The sequence below is a fragment of the Symsagittifera roscoffensis genome, chromosome 5 (assembly GCF_963678635.1).
Source record: "Symsagittifera roscoffensis chromosome 5, txSymRosc1.1, whole genome shotgun sequence".
In the NCBI taxonomy this organism is placed as follows: Eukaryota; Metazoa; Xenacoelomorpha; order Acoela; family Convolutidae; genus Symsagittifera; species Symsagittifera roscoffensis.
In genome coordinates, this window is record NC_087066.1 from 13,887,475 (window position 1) to 13,909,411 (window position 21,937).

The 21,937-nt window shown below is 34.0% G+C and overlaps 1 protein-coding gene across 3 annotated transcripts in view; it reads right to left on the reverse strand.

Annotated features, from left to right (window-relative positions):
* LOC134845502 (plastin-3-like) overlaps nucleotides 1-21,937 on the reverse strand; it is a 410,042-nt gene that overhangs the window by 9,218 nt on the left and 378,887 nt on the right. For 2 of the 3 annotated variants that reach the window (XM_063862409.1, XM_063862410.1), the window contains exons 5-8: nucleotides 19,578-19,785; nucleotides 19,065-19,250; nucleotides 18,404-18,490; nucleotides 18,073-18,117 (exon numbers count right to left, since the gene is read on the reverse strand). In XM_063862409.1, coding sequence (XP_063718479.1) covers nucleotides 18,073-18,117; nucleotides 18,404-18,490; nucleotides 19,065-19,250; nucleotides 19,578-19,785 — 526 coding nt within the window. The remainder of the gene's footprint in view (nucleotides 1-18,072; nucleotides 18,118-18,403; nucleotides 18,491-19,064; nucleotides 19,251-19,577; nucleotides 19,786-21,937) is intronic. The other variant, XM_063862411.1, reaches the window with a different exon arrangement.

Here is a 21,937-nt window from a genome sequence, read left to right on the forward strand (position 1 = left end):
GGTGGGTTAGGCCAGGTGTGGGAGTATGATTTCATGCGGTTTTTATGAGGGGTCCTGTTATGTGACAACATTTTATGTTGGGTTTGTTGTGGTTTTACTTATGTTTTGTTGGTTATGTACTTTTTCCAAAAAGCAAATTGTTTGTGGTATGGGTTTGTCTTTTGACTTTTTTGTGTTTTATTATTTCTTTCTAAGACTTTGTAATAGTCTTCAAAAGAATAAATTATCCAGTTTTAAACTGGGTTAATCCGGTTTGGGTACCGTTGGTTTCCTTTTCTTAGTCATGCTGTTATTTTATGATTTGTGGTATTTAGTAAGCTGCGTTGGTTAGTTTTGTTTAGTATATGATTCCTTTCCAACCGGGTTAAAGGAAAGTTTGAAACTTGTTATTATTTGTTAGAGTTGTTGAGTGTGAAAACTTGAAACTGAAATTCATTATTTTAAACAATTCTTCGTGGGCGAGCTGTGCGAGTGTGGATAGAATTTCTGTGCGAATGAATGAAAATATCAAAAGGTTAGTACTGCAATTGCATTTTATTAATTTACTGCATAGAATTTGGAAATTTACTGCTAGTAATGGGGGAATTTTAAGATACAAATTTTCATCATATGTAGATTTACTGCTTTTAGGGGAAAATTTTATAAATTAATTTACTGCATTGGTATTATATTTATTTAATTGTTGGTGCAAAAGTTAAATAGGGTTTTAAATAGTTTTGAAGAAGTTTGCTATTTTTTATTTTTCTTTTGTGAATTTTTCAGATGATTGAAGATGAAGGCTAAAAATCTAAAGAAAACATGAATAAGGAATGGTGAGTTTTTCAATATTTTAATTAGTTAGTAATATTCATTTAGTTCATACTTACCTGTTAGTCGTCGGGGAAAAAACCGTGGGGGAAGATATCGTGAATTAGTTCTGAAGTTGTTAGTAGTTTAGCTAAGATGCGGATGATATTTTTAGTTTGAAGTAGTGGCCAAAGCAATTGAAGTGCCTTAATAGTGGTTAGTTCTTCAGTGCCTACTGCAAACTCATAAGGTGTGTTTTGGATTAAGTTATATAACTTGTGGTTAAATTTAGTGTTGTGGATGAATTCTAAAATGGGGATTTCTATAGGCTGTACAAACTCGTGCGGGATAAGGAAGGGTCGGGATTCTTCTGCGTTGAAGGTCTTGGTGATGGGGCAGAAAATATACATTTGGGTTATGGGGTCATAATTACGAAGAATACCATGAAGGTTAGTATTTTTAATACAATATGTGAAATTTAGGAAATACGGTGAAGTGTATTTTGAATTGATGAATTGAAAGCGATGGTGTGGTTGTCTAGAGGGTGTGTGGAGGTCAAAGTGATTTTGGATGAAACGATAGTAACTGTATGTATGTGTTTGTTTAGTTCGCAACATAATATCGTGTGAGCAGTGTAAATCTCTTTCGTGTGGTGCAAGGAAATGAAAGGTTAGTGAAAAGATTTGGAAGCGTTCTTTAAAACTTTCGTACGCTTGTGTGCTTGTTAGTGCTTCTGAAATAATGTGATCAAACTTTCGGTCGAAGATGTTTAGTGTAAATACATATGGTGTCTTGATGAAAAATTTCTCGGTGATTTGTGGGTTAGCGAAGCGATCGTCGTCTAAGAATTGATCTTGGTTAGCTCTGATGATGTTGTGATCATAGTATTCTAGTGTGTATTCGTTAGCTCTAGGTGCAGTGTGTATTTTTAGTGATTTTTTATATCCAACGTAAGTAAATTGTCTAGCGGTGAGTGGTGTAGTTAGTCGATATAGCATGTCTTTGTTTCGGTCTATATCAATGGATGTGTTAGTTAAAGGTAAGCAAAGAGGGTTAGTGAAATGATAGTATGAGGTCCAAGAGAGAGTGGGCATTAAAACGTATTCGTCTACAAAGTTGCGTGTTTCGTTAGCGTCATGAGGGGTGTTTAAGGTGTATTGTGGAAATGAGGGTAAAGTGATGGCTAAAAATTCTCTAGTGTTAGTATGTTGGGGGTGGTTGATGTATTCTCGGGCTGTTCCTGGTTTTGCTGGGAAAGGATGGTTGGGGAACTTTCTTTTAAAAGTGCGATAAGCTCTATTAGTGTTGAGTGAGGATTCAGTTGATGTGGATGATGGTGCTAATGATTCGGTATAATTTGAAGAGGGTGTAGGGGGATTGGATGAATTTGTAGTGGAGGAGATTTGGTTTATGGTCGGGGTGTTAAGGTGGTAGGGTTGTTGTTGGAGGGTAATAAAATTGTCTAGCTCTGGGGAGATTCGGGGGGTGTCTGGAGATGATTGGTCAGAATGGTATGAGGAGTAGGTTGGGGTAACTTGGGAAGCATAAGAGGGTGTAGGAGTGATTGGGTCAGGGTTATTTGATAATATGGGTTGAAAAGGAGGTTGAGAAAAATGAGAAGGGTTATGAAAATTATTGGATGGAGATGGTTCTGAGTCGGCAAATTCGTCGGGGGTTTCAATATTCGGGTTATTTAGCTGTGAAATGGAGTATAAAACTGAAATTTGTGAGTTAGTGTCGGAATTCATGCCTGATGTTACATTGCTAGATGGAAAATCGGGTGGCGGAAAAGCAAAAAGTGGTATTATTGGGATTGAAGAGGTAAGGTTGGTTGGATGGGAATTTGATCGATGGAGTGATCCAAGTTGGCGGCTCATCGTGGGCTAAAAAAATTATTATTTTGAGATTGAAAAGCGGTGGTATGGGGCTGTTCAATAATTTGTTCATAAGTATTATCATCTTGTGATGGATGTGTCATTATATGTTGGACGGGACTTTGTGATGTGGTGAGTCGAAAATTTGGATTATGTGTGATTGCTAAATTTCTAAAATTTCGCGGGGCTAGGGATAGTGGATGGTTATTTGGTAGGGGTGGTAATTGTGGTGCCGTTGGCTGTGTGTCGACATTGTTATGTTCTTCGTCGTATGTATTTTGTCGTGTTGTTATTTTTGTGTTATATTCTTTTATTTGTGCGTCTAAAAGAATTTTGTTTATAGATGTGGAAAAAATTCCAAAAAATCCTGCAAAGAGTATGCGTGCTACGCTTGCTTGTCTGTTTACTTGTGTGTGTATAGCACATGTATTGTAGATTCCTTTTAAGAGTGAGAAAAGAAATCCAATAAAGTTAAACATTGCGTATAAAATAGTCAATTTTTCTAAGATGTAGTAGGGCCATCCTAGAAAATCTAGGATCTCACTTTTGAGTGTAACAAAGCTAAAAATGTTAATTGGTGATATATCTTGGGGACGGTATTTTTCGCCGTTTAGATATATATAATCTTTTATGTCTTTAAAATATCCGCTATAGTCTTGCGTGTAGATATCGGCAAATCCTGCGGTTTCTGCAAGTTTGCGTAAGTTTTGGTCTATTGATTGTCTTTGTATAGTGTCCATTTGTGTTAATAATTCTTGGAATTGTTGTGTTCTAATGTGATGTTGAATATCTGATTTTGAATAGATTCCTATTGATTGTAAGTCTATATTTGGGTTTCGAGCAATAGCGCGAATGCTTTCTGGTGAAAATTTTTTGAGTGATTGCATTAATGTGGGATATGGAGTGAGAAGATAATATTTGTTTTCATCAGGGTTTAGTTGTACTACATTGTGGCTATTTTCTGATCCACATGGGACTGCGGTATCCCAGAAATATGTTCTTCGTGAAAGTGTATCCACGAAATGTACTTTATTCTTATAAAAGATAGGAATTCTTTTATAACATCGTTTATCTTCAAAAACGTATAGTGGTGATACTTTTTTAGTACAAGTATAAAACCATAAGATGTTTCCTTCGTAGTCTAAAAAATTTGATCTATTTCCTGATAATAAGTATCCTGCGTAGGGTATTTTTAATACTGCTAGTGCAAGTGATTGTAGTATTTGTGTTCGTTCTAATTCGCATAGTTGATGTAGTGTTTCTAATTCAGAGAGTGACATTTCTTGAAAAATGCGGCTAATTGTATAGTCTAGTTTCATATCCAAATGAATATCATAGTGGATATTACCAAAATATGTAGTATTCATTAGTGATAATTCTTGTAAGCGTGTGCTTCTGGTGTCATAAGGTTTTAGATGTCCACCAGGTTGTCCGTTGCTTTTTTCAAAATTAACTGGTATATAGGATGTTCCTTCGTTTAGAGGATGACCTGTGGCGTATGGGTCGATTTTTACTTTACCAGTGGTCATGTCGAATCCTTTTTCATATTCAACTAATATTTCAGAGTATTGTGTTCTGTGAAGTGGATTCCTGTATTTACATGCAAGTTCTGTTTCTTGATATATTTGAAAACGTGTCAATTTATTTTCTATATTGTCTATGTTTCGAAAATCGGAACTTAGTTTGCGTGATGGATGGACTTGTTCATATGGAATTGATTGTATGAAATATTTTTCGTGAAATTTTATCATACGAGCGTGTATTTTTGCTACTTGAAATGTTGTACATGTGTCTTCGGGGAACCAAACAATTGTTGCTTGTGTTCTCGTTGTAGGGTCGCAATATCCTTGATCATTTTTACAAGGTAGTCGGATTCCTTGATAGATCATTGTATTATCAGATAAATCTCGTGTGAGTTGTATTTTTTCGAGTTGTATTTTCCAATCGAAAAACATTATTTCTTGGTATCCTTTATTTTTTGTGTCTGCTTTGCAGTTTGATGGGTTATTTATACCAATGTGTGGTATCCAGTGTTTATCATGTAGGTCATAGGTTAATCGTCCGTGTGCGCCGTTATACGGGTATTTTTCGTCTAGTCTTATATGTCCTTGGTGTCTTTCAAGTTGTGATTGATGTACAGAGTCTGAAAAAACTTGAAAATTAACTAATTTTCTTTGGGAGTTTTTATTTTTTGTGATGTTTAGTCTAAGTAATTCATTTTTACAATCGTCGGGATTGAGATGTAAAAGACGTTCTATATTACTTTGGTAGAATGATTCATGGTCAAGTCGGTTTTTGTTTCCGTTCGAGACTTGTGAACAATGTACTTTCTTTTCGGAAAATGCTGCTGTGAATTTATAACCTGTAACTGTTGTTGCTCGGGCTTTTGAATAGAGTGTTGCTATTATATCTGTGGTTTCTATAGCTTGTGGTTCTGTTTCACATTGTGATACCTGATTGATTGCATATTTATGTAGTGTTTTTTGTTCATTTTCTTCGCAATCGTAATGTGTTACTAATAAATCTTGTGGTCCTGTACGAGGGGAAGGGTTTATATTTTGATTTGAGGTTATTAGAAAAAGGGTTTGGAGAAAAATGAATAATTTTAGAATATACATGTGTATGATAATCCTGAGTATGGATTATAAAATGTAATGTAACCAATTGTGTTTTTAGTGTATCTGTCGTATTTGTATATTACTTCAGTAGTTATAAACGGTGGTGGTAGTGATTGAGCTGTTATGTTAGGTGGATTTAATGGGTAGGGATGTTGGGTAATATTATTTAACTTAACTGTGATTTCAAATTTTAATTGTAAACTGTTTTGTTGGAGTATTTGAATATTGTGATCACGGATATCGTTGTGAATATCTTGGCGATATTGTAATCTATTAAGTGCCCAGTTATGAAGGCGGTTACTTTCTTGATGTTGTCCAAATAGTGGTGGAGGTGCTGTGAATGTATTCCAATCTAATCTTAAAGGAATATTTATTGATGATTGTTCTCGATATCTGGCGTCGAGATTATTTGGAAAATTTAAGTTAAAGGGTAGTGGTGAAAATTGACTTATTGATGGTGTTGATGGTAGTGATAATGTTTCTGGTAGTGATGAGGATGTTGTTGTATCCGTAGAAATATCTATGGGGTCATTGACTAAATTTGGTTCACCTTGTGTGAATGAATTTGTAGTCCAATATGGCAGTCGTGATGTTAGGTTTGGGGGGTTAAAGGGATTTTCACGTATCTGTTCAGATGTTGGTGTTGAACCTAAGTAGTCTGAAGGTAGACTTGAAGTGCTTCGTTGTGAAAAAAGTGTAGGAGTTTCTGGTGTGATACCAGTGGTGTTTTCTGGAGTGGTTTGTGTTGGGGATTGAGGTATATCAAAATGAACTCGGGGAGTTTGAAAATTTCTATTTCGTCGAGGATGTATAATTTGTCTATTTATTTCTGCTGTGTTTTGGTTTTGACTAAGGTTTCGTATTCTACTTAGTTCTTGTGGTAGTGTTGGGTAAAGATTATATGTTGGTTCACTTAGGGATGCTTGTCGTTGAACTGGTTCTAGTGGTTCAGATAAACGAGCGTGCCTTTCTTCAAAGGTGTATGGATTGTCTTGAAAAGAAATTCGTGTAGATGTTTGAGGGTTTTGAGTAGTTGAAGGTGGTGTTGGATTATCTTGGGATGATGTCGGTGAAGACTGATTCTGTGACTGTTGGGTAGCAATTTTTGATGGATTTTTAAATTGTTACTTTAGTGAGAGGGTTTATGTTTATTATAATATTCTTCTAAAAAAAGAATTAGAAAAATTGTTGCTAGGGCAAATGTAATGATTGCTTTCTTTATACATTTACATATTGTCAAAATGAGGGATGATAGAAATGTTATGAAAATTACAAACAATAAAAAAATATCAGTTCTACTGAAAATTGTTCGTATCATTTAGACAAGTTGTTAAAATCGTACCTGTGGATATATTCAAGGGTTTTGGAAAGTTGGAGGAATAGTTCAATTATTGTGTAGAAAATTAAAAAAATGTTACAAAAAATTATTATGATTATTAGAAAAGATTCGATGATATCAAAAAGAAAGATTATAAAGACTTGAAGTATTGAAAAAAAATGTTTAAAATTGATAAATATTTGAGCGACTGTTTGAGAGAAAAGCATTTAAGAAATGATCTCTTTGTCGAATATTTTTTGCTGTTTGAGGCGATTTTCTAGTGTGGTCGAATTATTTATTAGTTTTTTGACAAGTGGGTTGAGTTTCGTAAAAAATTGTTGGGGGCAATTTTCATGGTGACTGGGAGGTCGTCTTTTTCTTTATTTTTGTTTGTCAAATGATCCGGGGTATGGTGAGATTTTTATACTTTAGGCTAATTAAAATCTTCATTTTGTGACTTTAGGCTAAGTTATCAAATTTGTTTTGGGGGTATTCGTGGTCTGAGTTGGGGAAATATTGTTGATCTTTGGGTTATTAGATAAGGGAGGGGTACGGTATTATGGTGATATTTATTTTAGCTGTCAAGTTGGAGTGGTTTGCTTATTTTTGACCTGGAGGTTGTAAAGTTATAGTTAGAGATGTGCCTGGAGTTCTAGATTATTCGTCTAATTGATCTTAGTTTGAGTTAGAGAAGGTGGCGGATTGGATGAATCCTATTGGTCTATTTTGAACTAGAATTATTGCGTACTTGTGAGCATGTTATTTTGAAAAATGGAAATGAAAAATGTTACGGAGGTTTCAAGATTGTGAAGTATAAAATTTTAAAATTACTTTTTAAATTCTACTTTCTTTAATATTTTAGATTGGGGGATGAACATTTTGTAGTTTTTACGTGGTTGATTTCGGAGTCTTGTTGTCTTTCTATGTTCTGATTTGTCTATTTCTTCTTGGGGTATTATTTGTTCTGTCATTTTTCTATTTTTTCTTTGTTTTGGAGATTCTTTATGGTTTTGTGTATTGTTTTTGGTAGCGATTGGTTTTGTGTTTTGATTTTCGGTGGGGTTATCATTTTGTTCTGTGTTTTTCAGATGTGGTTCGTTTTGAATAATTTTTAATCCTGTGAAAGAATATAATTGGGTTAATTCGCGGAGTGCGTATTCTTTTGGGTAATAAGGTAATAGGTTGTTTCGATGCTGAACGATTTCTTTTTTGTTTGAGTCGATAATTTTATATGTGACATCTGTGGGTTTTGCAATTATTTGATAGGGTCCTTTTCGGAGGGGTTGTAATTTTTTAGAAATTCCTTTTTGAGTATTAAAATTAGGTATTAAAACAAATGTTCCAATTTTTAAATCGGAAGCTGGTGTAAAACGTGAATTGATTTGTTCATTTATGTTTTGTCTTTGTAATAACTTTTTCGTTATTTTTTGGTAAATTTCATTGTGTTTCTTATCTCTATTTAAAATCCATTCGGTGTGTGTACCGGAGGCTAATTTAAGGATTTGTGGGTGATGAAAATGATCTTCATCGTGCGTATGTAATGGTAGGTTATAACAAATTGAGTCTTTATTTGGTTGACAATAACCTTGTGCGTTTTTATGGGAATTTGCTGTAAACATTATTGGTTTGCGTGGCTTTTGGTTGAAAACCATTTCGTATGGTGACATTCCTAAAGTTGTCGTGATTTGTGAATTATATGCTAATGGAAATAATTTTACATCTGCTGACCATTCGGTATATTTGGTATCATTTCCGTTGATGATACATCTAAGATATTCTTGTAGTGAACGGTTCATACCTTCGACTAAGCCGTTTGTCCAAGGTGCATGAGATGTACGTGGTTTGTGTTTAATGTTGTATAAATGACATAGTGTTATTATTTCATTATTTATGAATTCTGTACCATTGTCTGTGACTAAAATTTCTGGTAGTCCAAATTTTGCTATCCAGTGTTCATAAAGTGTTGTGTATGCGTAATAAGCGTTACAATGTGGTACTGGGTTAAGTGCTACATAATGTGTAAATGCGTCAACAATTACCATAATGTAGGAGTTTCCTTCTGATGAGGGTGAAATTGGTCCTTTAGTATCAAATGAGATACGATGATTAAAGTATAAACTTTGTCCTTTAAAATCTTGTTTTTGTGCTATTTGTTTTTGATTTGGGTAAGGTTTATTTAATTGACATACTATACAATCATTGCATAGTACTTTTATCCAAATTGGTGCATTTGGGAAGTAAAAATTTTGTATAAAATTTGAATATGTTTTCTCTGATCCAGAGTGTCCTTTAATGTTTTGTGTATGTGAAATATTAAAAGCTATAAGAATCATACTTATAGGGAGACAGGGAACTGTAGATTCATTAAGGTTGTACTCTAAAAGGTCTGTATTTTCGTTAATTGTTGTATTGTTAAACTTGCGAAAGTATCGGAGGAGTGTTTTGTTTCCTAGAATGGTTGAATCTGCTTTGATAGGTTTAGTTTTATATTTGTGCCATGATTTTAGTTGTCGAATTACTGGGTCAAGGTTTTGATATTGTTTCAGTGTTGAAATTGTAATTGTTTCTGTTGGGGGGAGAAAAATGTTTTCGATTTCTAATTTAGATAATGGTATTGTATCAAGTGGGTCGTGAAGGTCAAAAACTTGATTTATTGTGTATTTTGAATCATTTGTTTGTGGTCCTGATAAATTTATTTTATCAGTTAAATCTTCTTTTTCAATTAGTGGAAAATGGTCTTTTTTAGGTAGGTGTTGTTTTGTTCGTTTTTGTTGGGTGTTATTTTTTATCCATTGAGAATATGGAATTGGTTTAAAAGTTGATGTTCCATGTAGGTCAACTTCATAATGATTATTTTGACAATCTAAATAAAGTGGGAAATGTTGTAAATTATTTATTTGTGATTGTTCAATATCAGTTTTTACTGCATATTTGCATTCTAATCGAGGTGATGTTTCGTTTTCTGCAAGGTAGAATTTTATATTTTTGGGTATTTCAACTGTTGTTTTTCGTGTAAGTAATTCAGGTGGTGTATTTCGACTTAAGGTGTCTGGTAATGCAAGATTTTTTCCTGCAGTCCAAACTATATGTAAGTTTGGAAATTTCATTAGAATTAGTTGAAATCTGTAAACTCGGTGGTTTGGGTTAGATTTCTGTGTAAAAAGAAAGATGATTGGTTTGTGGTCTGTGAACAAAACTGTGGGATGTTTTGATCCAAGTATCAGAAATTCATATTCTGTAAGTGTATATATTATGGCTGTACATTCTCTCATTAGAGTTGAGAGTCGTAGCTCTGCTTGAGTGAATAATCGAGAATTTGCTGATATGAGGTTCATTTTATTTGTACCATTATGTGATTGTAATAATGCTGCGCCGATGCCAAAGTTCGAAGCATCGCACATTGCATAAAATGGTTGATCAGGGTCTGGAATTGTGTTTGAAATTTGTTCAGTTAAAAGTTTCTTTATTTCTTCGAATCGTGTTTGATGTTCTGTATTCCATTCAAAGTTGTTTTGTTGTCTAAGGATGTTATAAAATGGTCGTAGGTATAATTGCATTTTATAAACATATTTACTTAAAAAGTTTAACATTCCAAGGAACTCTTGGATTTTCTTTTTATTTGTTGGTGGTTGAAGTTTTTGAATAGCGTCAATGCGTGATTTCAGTGGAGTGATTGTTTTTCTTTCTATATTATGTCCTAAGAATTTAACTCTAGTCAAAAAGAAGTGTGATTTATCGGGGGCGGCCTTCAGATTTTCGTTCTGAAGTATTTGGTGATATGTTTCTAAAACTTTGAACATTTCGTCTTTTGTTTGTGATTGCATAAAAACATCGTCTAAATAGGTGATTGCGTTTTTCTTGAGTATTAGTGGTCTAAAAATTTTGCTCATAAAGGCTGAAAATGCTGCTGGTCCTATGGATATTCCATAGAATAAGCGGTTGAATTCATATTGTTGGTTTCCGATAACAAATTGTGTTAAACGTCGTGATTGTTCATCTAGTGGCATTTGATTGTATGCACTATTCATGTCGGCGGTTGTGAAGTATTTGCCGTTTATTTTTGTTAAAATAACTTGTATTGGTTCAATGGGCCAATTACATTTTGATTCATCTATGAGTGAATTGAGGTATCTAGCATCGAGAACGATTTTTAACGATTCTCCTTTAGCTAGAATGATAACGGGGTTGATGAATGTGTTGCCTTTTGGTTGTTCTTCTTTATTAACCGGTGATATAATGTTGTATTGCTCTAAAATATCGAGTAATCTGTTTACTTTATCATGTAAGTGAATTGGTACTTTACTTGCTCTTTGTTTTTTGAAAACTGCGTCTGGTTTTAATGGGAGATGTAGTGATGAACTGATTTTGCCAACATCGAATTTTGATGTTGCATAGACTGATGAATATTGAATTAGCTGTTTGGCTAACTTTTCAAATTCGTCTTGTGTTATTTGTGAATGTTGGAAATTAAACATTGTTAAAAATTTCTGTTGGTCCTCTGTGTAGTTACTGATGTTGAATGTAGGTTTGAAGTATGGAGTTTTTGTGAAATAATCCGTATTTCTGTTTTCGTTACTTATTATATTATTTATAGATAATTCTTCATTAAGAATTGTAGATTGGCAAATATCTAGTAATTGGAGTATATTATTTACGCGATAGGCTTTTTCGTGTATTGGTGATATTGTTGCGTTGGTTTCACAATATCCTAAAAGTCCTAATGGTAATGTTACTTGGTAAGGTGTGTTGTTATAGACATGTAAGGAGATGATATCTGAATTCGAATTTTTCAAATATTTTATTGAAGAGATTGTGATTTTGAAAAATTTATGAATCGGTTTGAATTCAAAATCTGACATATAAAATTTTTGTTTGTTTTGTGCTTTATCATATTGGTGAACTTGTTTGATTGAAAAATTATAGATGTTTCCTGATAGTGGTTTCAGGTGTTTTCTTTGTTGGTTAAATATCGGATAAAATTTTGAAAAGAATGGTGGTTGTTTATTCAATCTTTGAAAAAATGTTAAGGATGTTTCTTTTGTTTTTGTATATTTATCTTTGATTAATATTTTACTATTTAGTATGTTAATTGTTGGTATATGCTTTGAAATAAATGGTATTCCAATGATATTATATTTAATATCGGTGATATGGAATATTTGTTTAAATGGCTTATTTAAAATTTTACTTTGTTCCATTGTTCTGGTAGGGAGGAGAAATAATTGGATTTTTCCGTAGTTTATCAATGTTGATCCTTGTGCTGTCGCTAGTTTGCTGGAGGTTTCAAGAGGTGTTAGCTTTGGGTGTAAGATTTTTATTTCATTCCATGTGGGAATGTTTATTATGTTTGATTCTGCTCCTGAATCAATTAAAAAATCTATTTCAAGGTCTGGTGGTTGAAATTCTTTATTTCTTGGGCTTTCTAAGAGAAATGGTATTGTCCAAATTTTTTCTTTGGGTTGTTCTTTTTGTATATTTTGATAAATGTGGTTTGTATTCAAGCATTTTGTTTTGGTATTTTTATTGGTTTGATTTGTAGTGTTTATCTCATTTGTTTCTTGCGTCGTTGGTGTGGAATTTATGGGTGTAGTGTAATGATTTTGAAGAATTTGTGATTGATTTTCATATATATGTGATGGAAAGGGTTGTTCATATATGACAGATTCATAGTCATTTTCGACTTTTATCATATTGATATCAAGAGTGTTTTCAGTATCACTTTCTGAATCTGATGATGTACAGTTTATTTGATTGAGTTGTAACGTATCAGTTACTGTGTCATCAATACCTGGAGGGTCTGATGTTGTTTCTGGGTTAGCTTGTACTTGATTGATTTGTCTTTGATGTTTAGGTGTACTGCTTCTGTGACGATTATTAGAGTTATTGTAGTGATTATTATTTCGGTGTGGTGATTGGGAATAATTTCGATAGCGATTATTATAACTTGGGTGTCGGTTTTGTGAATTATTTCGCGATCTGTTTTGGTAATTATTGTTTGGTCTGTTATAGTTCGATCTATTATATGAGTTATTCCTTGATCGGTTGTTCGGGTAATTCTGGTTTCGGTTGTTTGAATAACTTCTGTTTCGATTATAGGAGTAGTTTCTATTCCTATTGTATGATGAATTTCGTGATTGGTTGTTTGGATAATAGTTATTTCTTGATTGAGAATTAGATCTAGAAACAAATCGTTGTGTATTTGAATTTGATCTGGAGTAGTTATTTCGACTATTCGGTCTATTGTAGTGATTTTGTGATGAATTATACGTGTTTCTTCGTTCTGGTGATCTTCCTCTATAACTTGAGTTATATGGAGATTGATTTCTTGTATAGCTTGTATTGTTTGGGAGTGGTTTTCCTGAACTGTTGTTGCTGTATACATTTTTGTTTGGTAGGTTTTGATCTTTTTTCATGTATTGATAAAATGATTTATTTGGTTCTTTGTATTTTTGAGGTTTATTTTGACTATCTTGTTGTTTTTGTCTACATTCGGAAATACTATGTCCGTATCGTCGGCAATAATTACACCATTTTTTGAAAGATGGTTTGCCTTTAAAGTTCGGGTTCTTTTCGTAAATATTGAGTATTTCAGTGATTTTTTCAACGAGATCTGTTTCTGATTCTTGTATATTATTAATATTAGTGGGAGTCGTTTCAATTTTGTTAACGTATTGTAATTTCAGATTTTCCGTTTCTTCTAATTTCATTGTGATTTCTGCTTGTTCTAGTTTGTCTACTAGTTTTCTAAAATCTAAATCGGGTTCTCGAATTGAAGAAGGATGTGATGCTCTCTTTTTTATTGCTATTTTCCTTAATTGTGGTGTTAAGGTCATCATTAAGATTTCTGTCATCTTAGTGTTTTTATAGTCATGTGTATTTAGTGAATATGCTTTTCGAACTAGTGTTTCGATTCTTACTGCTATTTGCTTGATGGTTTCGTTTGGTAATCTGCGAATTTCATTACATAAAACTCTTTGTTGTTGTTTGTTTCTTTCGGAGTCAAACATTTTTGAAAATTCTTGTGTAAATCTTTTCCAGTTTGATTTTATTTCTTGAGGTAGTACTGAAAACCATTTTTGGGCTGCGCCATCTAAGGTTGTTTGTATCAACGCTGTGCGTCGATGTATCCAGTTTTGATGTAGTGGCGTGTTAATTGGTTCAGGTCCAATATTTAAAATTAAATTTGCTGTTACTGCATTTAAGTAATCTTCTACAGAGTATTCAGGGTCTGTTCCTGTGAAAACCATTAAGGGTTTATTTGATGTTATTGATGATCCACCCATAAGGTATGGATTCATTGTCATTTGTAATGATTCAGCTGCATTTGGCATTTGAGAAAAATTTGAAAGTTGGTTTCTTGTTATTTCATGTTGTTGAAGATAATACGGGAGTGGTATTTCATTTTGCATTTGTGATGGTTGATACGAGTGTGTAGTCATTGGATTTTGTTGTTGAATTGGTTGAAAAGATTGTATATTAATTGGATTTGGTTGTTGAATTGGTTGTTGATATTGTGCATCTATTGATTGTGGAGAAAAATTTCTATGGTTTGTACGTGTTTTCTGTATTCCTTGTCTACGATATTCTTGAGTATTTGGTGCAAATATATCTGGTTGTAAGAAATCTTCATCTGAGGATAAATAATCCATTTGATAAGATGTTTGTTTTTTATTTTTATTTTGTTGAAAAAATGGGTAATTTTCACTGCGATCCTGTGGAGGATTTGGTTGAAAATTTGTGGAATTATATTGGGCCGTTGGGTTATCCCAGTTTCGAGGTTTTGTATATTGATTAAAATTTCTTTGTGGTTTATAATTTGTTTTTGATGGATGTGTATAATTATAATTATGGTCTGCAAAGTTGTTTCTAGTGAATGTTTTGCGTGTTTTTGATGGTATTGTCATGGGTTTGTATGTTTGGTAATCCATATGTGAATATTTAGGGGCAACCGAAGGTTTAACGGTTGATTGTAAGGTTACCTGTGTTTGTGAAGGATTTGTATTTCTTGGTGTTGTTAAATTTGGGCGTATTGGTGAAATACTTTGTTGTGTAGTTGTTGTGTGTACAATTTCTTCATTTATGAAGTGTGATGGTGTCTGTATATCTTGTTGAGTAAGATTCCTAGTTCCATTGAGGTTTTCATTGTGTATGACTGTAGAGTTTAAACTATTATTTTGTGTATCGGGTAAAAATGTATTATAGTTTAATGGTGTTGCATCAATTGTTAATGGTATTACTCTTACATAATCTCTTATGTAAGATATTGTACCTATTGCTTGACTTGAGATTGATTGTGGAAAGTTTATAAATACGGGATGAGACCATTCGGGGTCCCAAACATAATCTGATTGTTCTGTGATAGCTGTATCATCGTTCGAGTTTTGGGGTCTAAAATTTTTTCTTGCTTGTGCAATTAAATCAATATTGTGTGTAAAATAATCTATTATGAACCATGCTAAAATTTTTTGTAAATCGTGTTTGGTATGTTGTGAAACGTCGTCTTTCGTGAAATTTTCTTTAATGATGTTTAAATAACTAGAGAGTAGTGTGATTTCATGTCGTACTCTTAAATGTTTAGATGTTTCTGTCGGTGAGACATTTGTTAATGGGAGTTCATTTTCTAATATCGAAATATAACTATATATTAGTGCGAAAACTTCATTGGTGAAAATGGAGTTTGCTCTTTGTGAGTTATGGTATTGTATGCTTTTTATATATTCTGAAAAAACTTTTGAAAATTCTAAATCAAGGTCGTCTGTTTGAATAGTGTATGTTCTATTATTATGGTTTGGGGAAGTGAATTCTATAGAGTAGATTCCATATTGTTGTGTTATGTTGCATATATCTTTTAGATAGTGATCTATGATTTGTCTTTTGATTTTTACATCGGGGAACTCTGTTTTACATGGACTGATTCCGGGTTCAAATAAATTTACGAGTAAATTTTGACAAAATATGTGTTGTCCTCTATCAGTATCTGCATCTACTATAAAAGGAAAGATTTCATCATCATCTGGAGTTTCGTCACCTGGGGTGTGCGTTGAACTCATTTTTTCGTTCGATGACTGTTAATATGTAATTATTAATGTGTCGAATTGGTTGATTCCAGTTGTATAGATGTACTGGTTTGTGTTTATACTGCTTTTTTATTCTTCTTTTTCCTCTTTGTGATGAATTTGAAGTTGTTTCTGAGTCAGAAAAATATAATTGATCGTGTTGTGGGTAATTTTTATCTATTGATTCTTTTAGTTTGTAGAGTTCGTCTAAACTGTTGGTTTCTGATTCTGAAAATGCGTTTCGATTTTTTGAAAATCTTTTTCGTGTTATTTGTCTTTGTTTAGTGATTATTTTTCTCTTTAGTGTTTGTCGTTTTGTTCGAATGTATCCAACTGTTTGTGTATGAGGTGTGATTACAAGGTCGTATTTTTTGTTATCTATTTCACAATTGTGTAAAACGATTGTTTGTTTATTCCCTAGGTTTTTAAATGACATAAGGTTTAGGATGACGGGTGCAAAAGGTTGTTAAATGATTTCTATTTTCCTAAACTGTTAGTTCTTACGATTTTTTGGTTAGCTTAACCTGGGTCTATTTGTTTAGGGTTGGAGAGAAAAGTATATCGATTCCGAAGAATGATTTTTACTTTCTCGTGACTAGTATAAGCTAAGGTGTTAACTTACTTAATCTTACTTAGGGGTAGTGATTGTGTTCAAGGGTTGGAGAATAGTAAATCGATCCACAAGGTTCAGGTATAATTAGAACGCGAGTAGTTCGTTAGATACTATTTTAAACTTACTAAGTCTAAGATTTATCCTGGGTCTGGTAAGAGGGGGGATCAAGTGAAGGATGAATAACCGAAGTTCTTCACTGTTTATCCTAATTTGAATGATTAGTTTTGTTTAAAAATTTCTATTAGTCTTGGGTCTTTAGAAAGGGTTGGGTAGTGAATCGACGTTTGAGGTCGTTAGACACTAATTAAGTGGGTGGGGGAGAACAAAGTTGTTCTGTTTGATCCAAGGATAAGCCTTGATGATCAAATTTAAAATGTAATGAAGTAGAAAATGATTTAAGATCCAAGGATAAGCCTTGATGATCTGGTTTTAAAATTAAGTGACTTTAAGTTTTAATGAGGTTTTAAATTTGTGTAAAGGAAAGATTTAGTATTTTATGATATTAGTGAGTTGATGATTGCTGTTATGTTTTAGGTGATGAAGCTGGAACAACAGGATGATTTATGATTACTAACCATTTATTGTCATGCTACTAATTTTTATTTTTATTTTCCAATAAATATTTTTCAAACATGTTTTGTATAATACTGCAGAATTTTAGGAAAACGATCTTAGATCTTTTTATCAATCGTTATTGTATAATATCAATTTTGTTTAGCGCCTGAAATGATTTTGAAGATTTACTTCAAGGTTTTATGTTTGCAAATGGAAATCTAAATTCATTGCAAGTAGTATTCGAAATATAAAAGTTTGTTCTGGCTTTTGCCGAACTATCATGTAACTATACGGCAAGTTTCTACTTTGTCGTATGTCGTCTTTGGTTCGATGTCTTCTTCCAATTCCGGGTAGTTCTATTATGGTTCGGAATATTGGCTCGGATCTATTGAGTCGGAGAGACATTTCAATTAAATTATTGTCGTATAACATTTTGTAAATGTTTTTGTCTAATTTCTAATCTAATTTTGGTTAATTCTAATCTAATAAGGTCTTGTTCGAGACTTATGGTCGCACCAGATGAGTTAGGACTGGTATGTAACTCATAGAGTAATTTCGGATAGGGTACACCGTCTGCTCGTCACGCTATCTTATTTTCGGCCGGATAGATTCGTGCAACTTCTTAGTCTAATACCGATCCTAATCTTACTCTTATACTATCTAGTCTCAGGTTGTTTAACTAGTCTCTGCTAGGCTCAATAGATCTAGGGTATACTGGTTTATTGCGGCTGCTGAAGTGCTCGGGAGAGTCCAACTAATTTCTAAGTTAAATTCAAATCTCTCTGGTGCTGAAATTACAAGTAACTTCAGCACTTACAAATAAGTGGGTTGTTAGTTAGATGGATCATGATTGGTTAATATTAAATACTTTACATTGGTAAAACATTTAATTTATCCAATCATAAAATATAGTTTAGATCAGGTTCCAATATACAATAAGAAGGACCAAGTTAACATTCTTCGAACCCAGACCCCCCCCCCCCCCCAACCCAAGCCATTTAGGGAGGAGGAGGATGTTGACTTGGTTTTGATTTGAGTTCAAATTTAAAGCCAAATCAGAGTAGACAATTTTACACGCAGCGCTTAGAAAACTTAATTCAAATTGAACGCTGGGGTGGTGGATCCTAACTTGGTCTCATCTTTGGGAGGGGGGGGGGGATGTTGACTCGAGCCAATAAGAAAGAGCCAATAACTAGAGTCAAATAACTTCAAAAAAGGTAGATCGAATGGCCCTTTCCCCATTAATACTCACGTCCACAATTTCAGTGGGCGAATGCGCCACTGCTTTTTTATTGCCCTAAAATGAAGAAAATCAATTCCCAAAGACCCGACAATGCTTTTGGTTTATGTGTCATATTGATGAAAATCTATCAACTTCTTACTGAAATACAAAGGATGCCTCGCAGTTGCTGGCTGCTACGAACTTTTGAGTGCGTGAAATTTGATATAAATGTCCATAGAGAAATTTATGAAAGAGCAAAAATTTTTCAGACAAAATAGAGCGAGCTTCAAATCTGAACATTACTTGAAAATAAGTAAAATTGTAATTAAACTTGAAAATAAATGACAGAATGTGAACTTACAGTGAATACCGCCTGTGAGTTTACCATCTGTGCCGCCAGGTCTGGAGGTGCTATTTGATGAAGCAGCCAGATGTACGCTTCTGAATCCTGAAAACAATCAGTACATTAATTATTGTTGAACTATTTGGTCGAGTTTTCAACGAGGCTTCTAATGCAAATGCGGAAAAAATTAATTCTTGATCCAAGATTTGCCAACATCTGTCGAAAATTCAGAGTTATTACTTTGAGAGTATAACTGCAGTATTGAAAATTGATCATCATTTTTTTAACCAAAATTGAAACAAAAAAACTATTCAGTCGAACATGTCGATTGTTGACTACATGCTTATCGAGCAAAATCCGATGTTTTAACATTATATGGTTTCCTGCTCATCAACTCTTTTAAATGACAGAGGCGAAGCGAAGCTACGCGCTGTTTTCGATATAACACATCAACGACGGAAAATGAAACAAAAGCCGAATGAGTAAAAAAAAGTTGGGAAAATTATCCATAAGAAATAGATCCACTAAAAAAGGTTTCAGCCGACCAAAAAACGTCTGCATGAAAAACTTAGAGCTAAGCAACATTTTAAAACTTTTTCGCCCGTCAAATATGAGGCAACAAAGCCAATTTAATTTAAATTAAAATGTTTCACGAGCAACTTGAAAGAAGTGGACAAACTTTAATATCATCGCTGAAGTTCCTGATGCGTTTGAACACTCCTGCATTACTCAAGTGAAAGTTGACCCATCTGAGCAGCAGTTCTTCCGGGGACAGAGACTGCAGATCATGCATGGTCTCCCCGTCTTCCAGCAGACAAGCCAGACCAGGACACTCGTTCAGGTTTATCTTACTTGTCAGACCAATCTGAGAAACAGAAAAGGAACAAAAACTCACAACCAAAGACAATTGAAATATATTGTGAAGTAATCTTTAAGCTGACAAATTTAGTCAATTGAATGAATTACACTTAGAAGCTTCTCTGAATCTTTGTCGATCTTTTGACATTTTCAATCTTCTGATGGGGTTTGATTCATTTGAAGTAACAGCAATTTTTCTTTTTAAGATTGCAGCCAATTAAAAACAAATTGCAGCCAATTCAATAAAATTCTCTATAGAAAAACTCGTTTTGGATTAAAAACTTTTTTTTGGCAGTTCACAAGCAATAATACATTAGAAGCTGCCGTGGGCTACCTTGATGATTTGCCAGAGTATTCCCAGCACGAGATGTGGGGTTCCGGCTACCATGTCTGCAGCTCCCATGTTGACGATGCAGCATCCTATGGAGGAGGCAGAGTTGAGAGCCAGTTCGTGATTCTCCCTCATCTGCCACTCGTTCTTCGGACTCTTGTGCATCACTCGCTCGTCTATCGTGTCTGGCGCATTCTTGTTGATCACTTTTCTGAACAATCAATTCAAACTTCACAAATTTCACTTAAACTGCACTGCTTACCTATCTAATGTAAATACTCTATACCACTCTTTACTGCCCAGTCGGTGTAACACTGCCAGTCGGCGAAATTATGTCTTTGATCTACCAAACATCAGTAAACAGTCGTTTATTGGGACTATTTCAGAAACCCCTCTCTTCTGGTACCTGGCGTGTACTATGCCTTTGTTCGATGTGTCGCGAAATCAACTTAACTACGAGTGCCCTTTTGTTTCGGGGCTAACCACCACCTCGGTTATTGTACTGTAAATTCATTATAATAATAATATCAAATTAGCTAATGCCAATTAAGACCCAAAATCGGCCCCATATTCCTTGACACACAAGCGAAGCTGAGCTTCGCGCCACTTGTGACACATACAAAAAGTATAAGATGAAAATAGAGCATATCGCTCAGGAACTAGCAAAAAGTATTTCGAACTAAGTTACTATTGAACAAGGAACTACAAAAACAAAAAAAATTTCTCATGTTTAAATGTATGTCATAACCATAAGCAAAAAATCGAATTCTACAATATTCGTTAGAATTCTAGATATAACATTTATATGTATAAGATAAAAATAGAAGCCAATAATTCAATTTGAAATTTCGGTGAATTCCCATAGATCCCAATATTCATAGCACCCAAAATAAAAAATCTGTCGCATAAGTCCCAAATTTTATCTTCTAGATTTCTGATTGGTTGAAATTTTAGCCAACAAGTTTATGGATTGATTGTTTACTGTTCAACCAGCATAAACTCAAGCTGTAGAAAAGTGACCGCCGTAGCCGCCCGAACGTGTTGCGAGCTAGCCACCAAAGGGTAGGACTCTATACGAGATTTAGAGCCGGTTAAGCCGCGAAGCGCGCCCACCGGCGACCTTAAACCGAGACTCGGCTAATTTTGTCTTTTGACCAACTGAAAAGATTTGGGACTTATACGACTGCTATTTTGTTTTGGGACCTGTGGGACAGATTTTTCATTTTGGAACCTACGAATACGCAGCGGAATTTCAGCTGGACAACTGATTAAAGAGACTAGGGGCCCAGCTGAAAGCTGGAGAGACCTGTTTGATTATTTTAATATTGATCATTTTAAAATTGTCTTTACAAATCTATTCATGACCATCAATGATTAACATAACGTAAATAATTTAAAAATCATGGAAACATTGAAATCTTCCTTCGAAGATTGAAATCACTCAGGATTCGGCGAGGAACGTACCTGATGTAGAGAAAAACAACAAACTGAACATGTCTTTACAAATCTATTAATGACCATCATTGATTAACATAACGTAAATATTTTAAAAATCATGGAAACATTGAAATCTTCCTTCGAAGATTGAGATCACTCATGATTCGGTGAGGAATGTACCTGATGTAGAGAAAAACAACAAACTGAATATGTCTTTACAAATCTATTGTTGCAAAAAAGAGTAAACGTTCTGGAACAAACCGACCTCATGAAAGAGAACTAGCGTAACTCGTGCAACTTCTCGTTGGACTTCTTCGAACCATACAAAAAAAACTCAACACAAAGCCAATAGCACCAAGCAAAAGCGAGAAAACGTAAGCATAGCGGATTCCATTGTCTAAAAAATACACACAATAAGTATATTGAATCTTTGTTCCAATGCCAAAAAGATTTTAAAAAAACTTTTCCTAAGTGTACAGCTCTTCCCCGAGACAAATTAAGGACCAACCGCTTGGGCAGGGGAGTTTCCTACAACCTGGTCTATCGATTAAACCCTTAATCCCAAATCTGGATGGGTAGTTTTTGAAGAAATCGAAAAAGTTTGAAAAAATGGCCTAAAAACCGAAAAATTGACTATTCCTAAGTGTATAGCTCTTCCCCTAGACAAATTAGGGACGAGCCGTTTGTGTAGGGGGGGGGGTTCCTACAACCTGGTCTATCGATTAAACCCTTAATCCGAAATCTGGACGGGTAGTTTTTGAGGAAATCGGAAAGATTTGAAAAAAGGCCAAAAAAGTCAAAAAAGTGACTTTTCCTAAGTCTATAGCTCTTCCCCTAGGCAAGTTAAGGACCAGCCGCTTGTGCGGGGGAATTTCCTACAACCTGGTCTATCGATTAAACCCTTAATTCCAAATCTGGATGGGTAG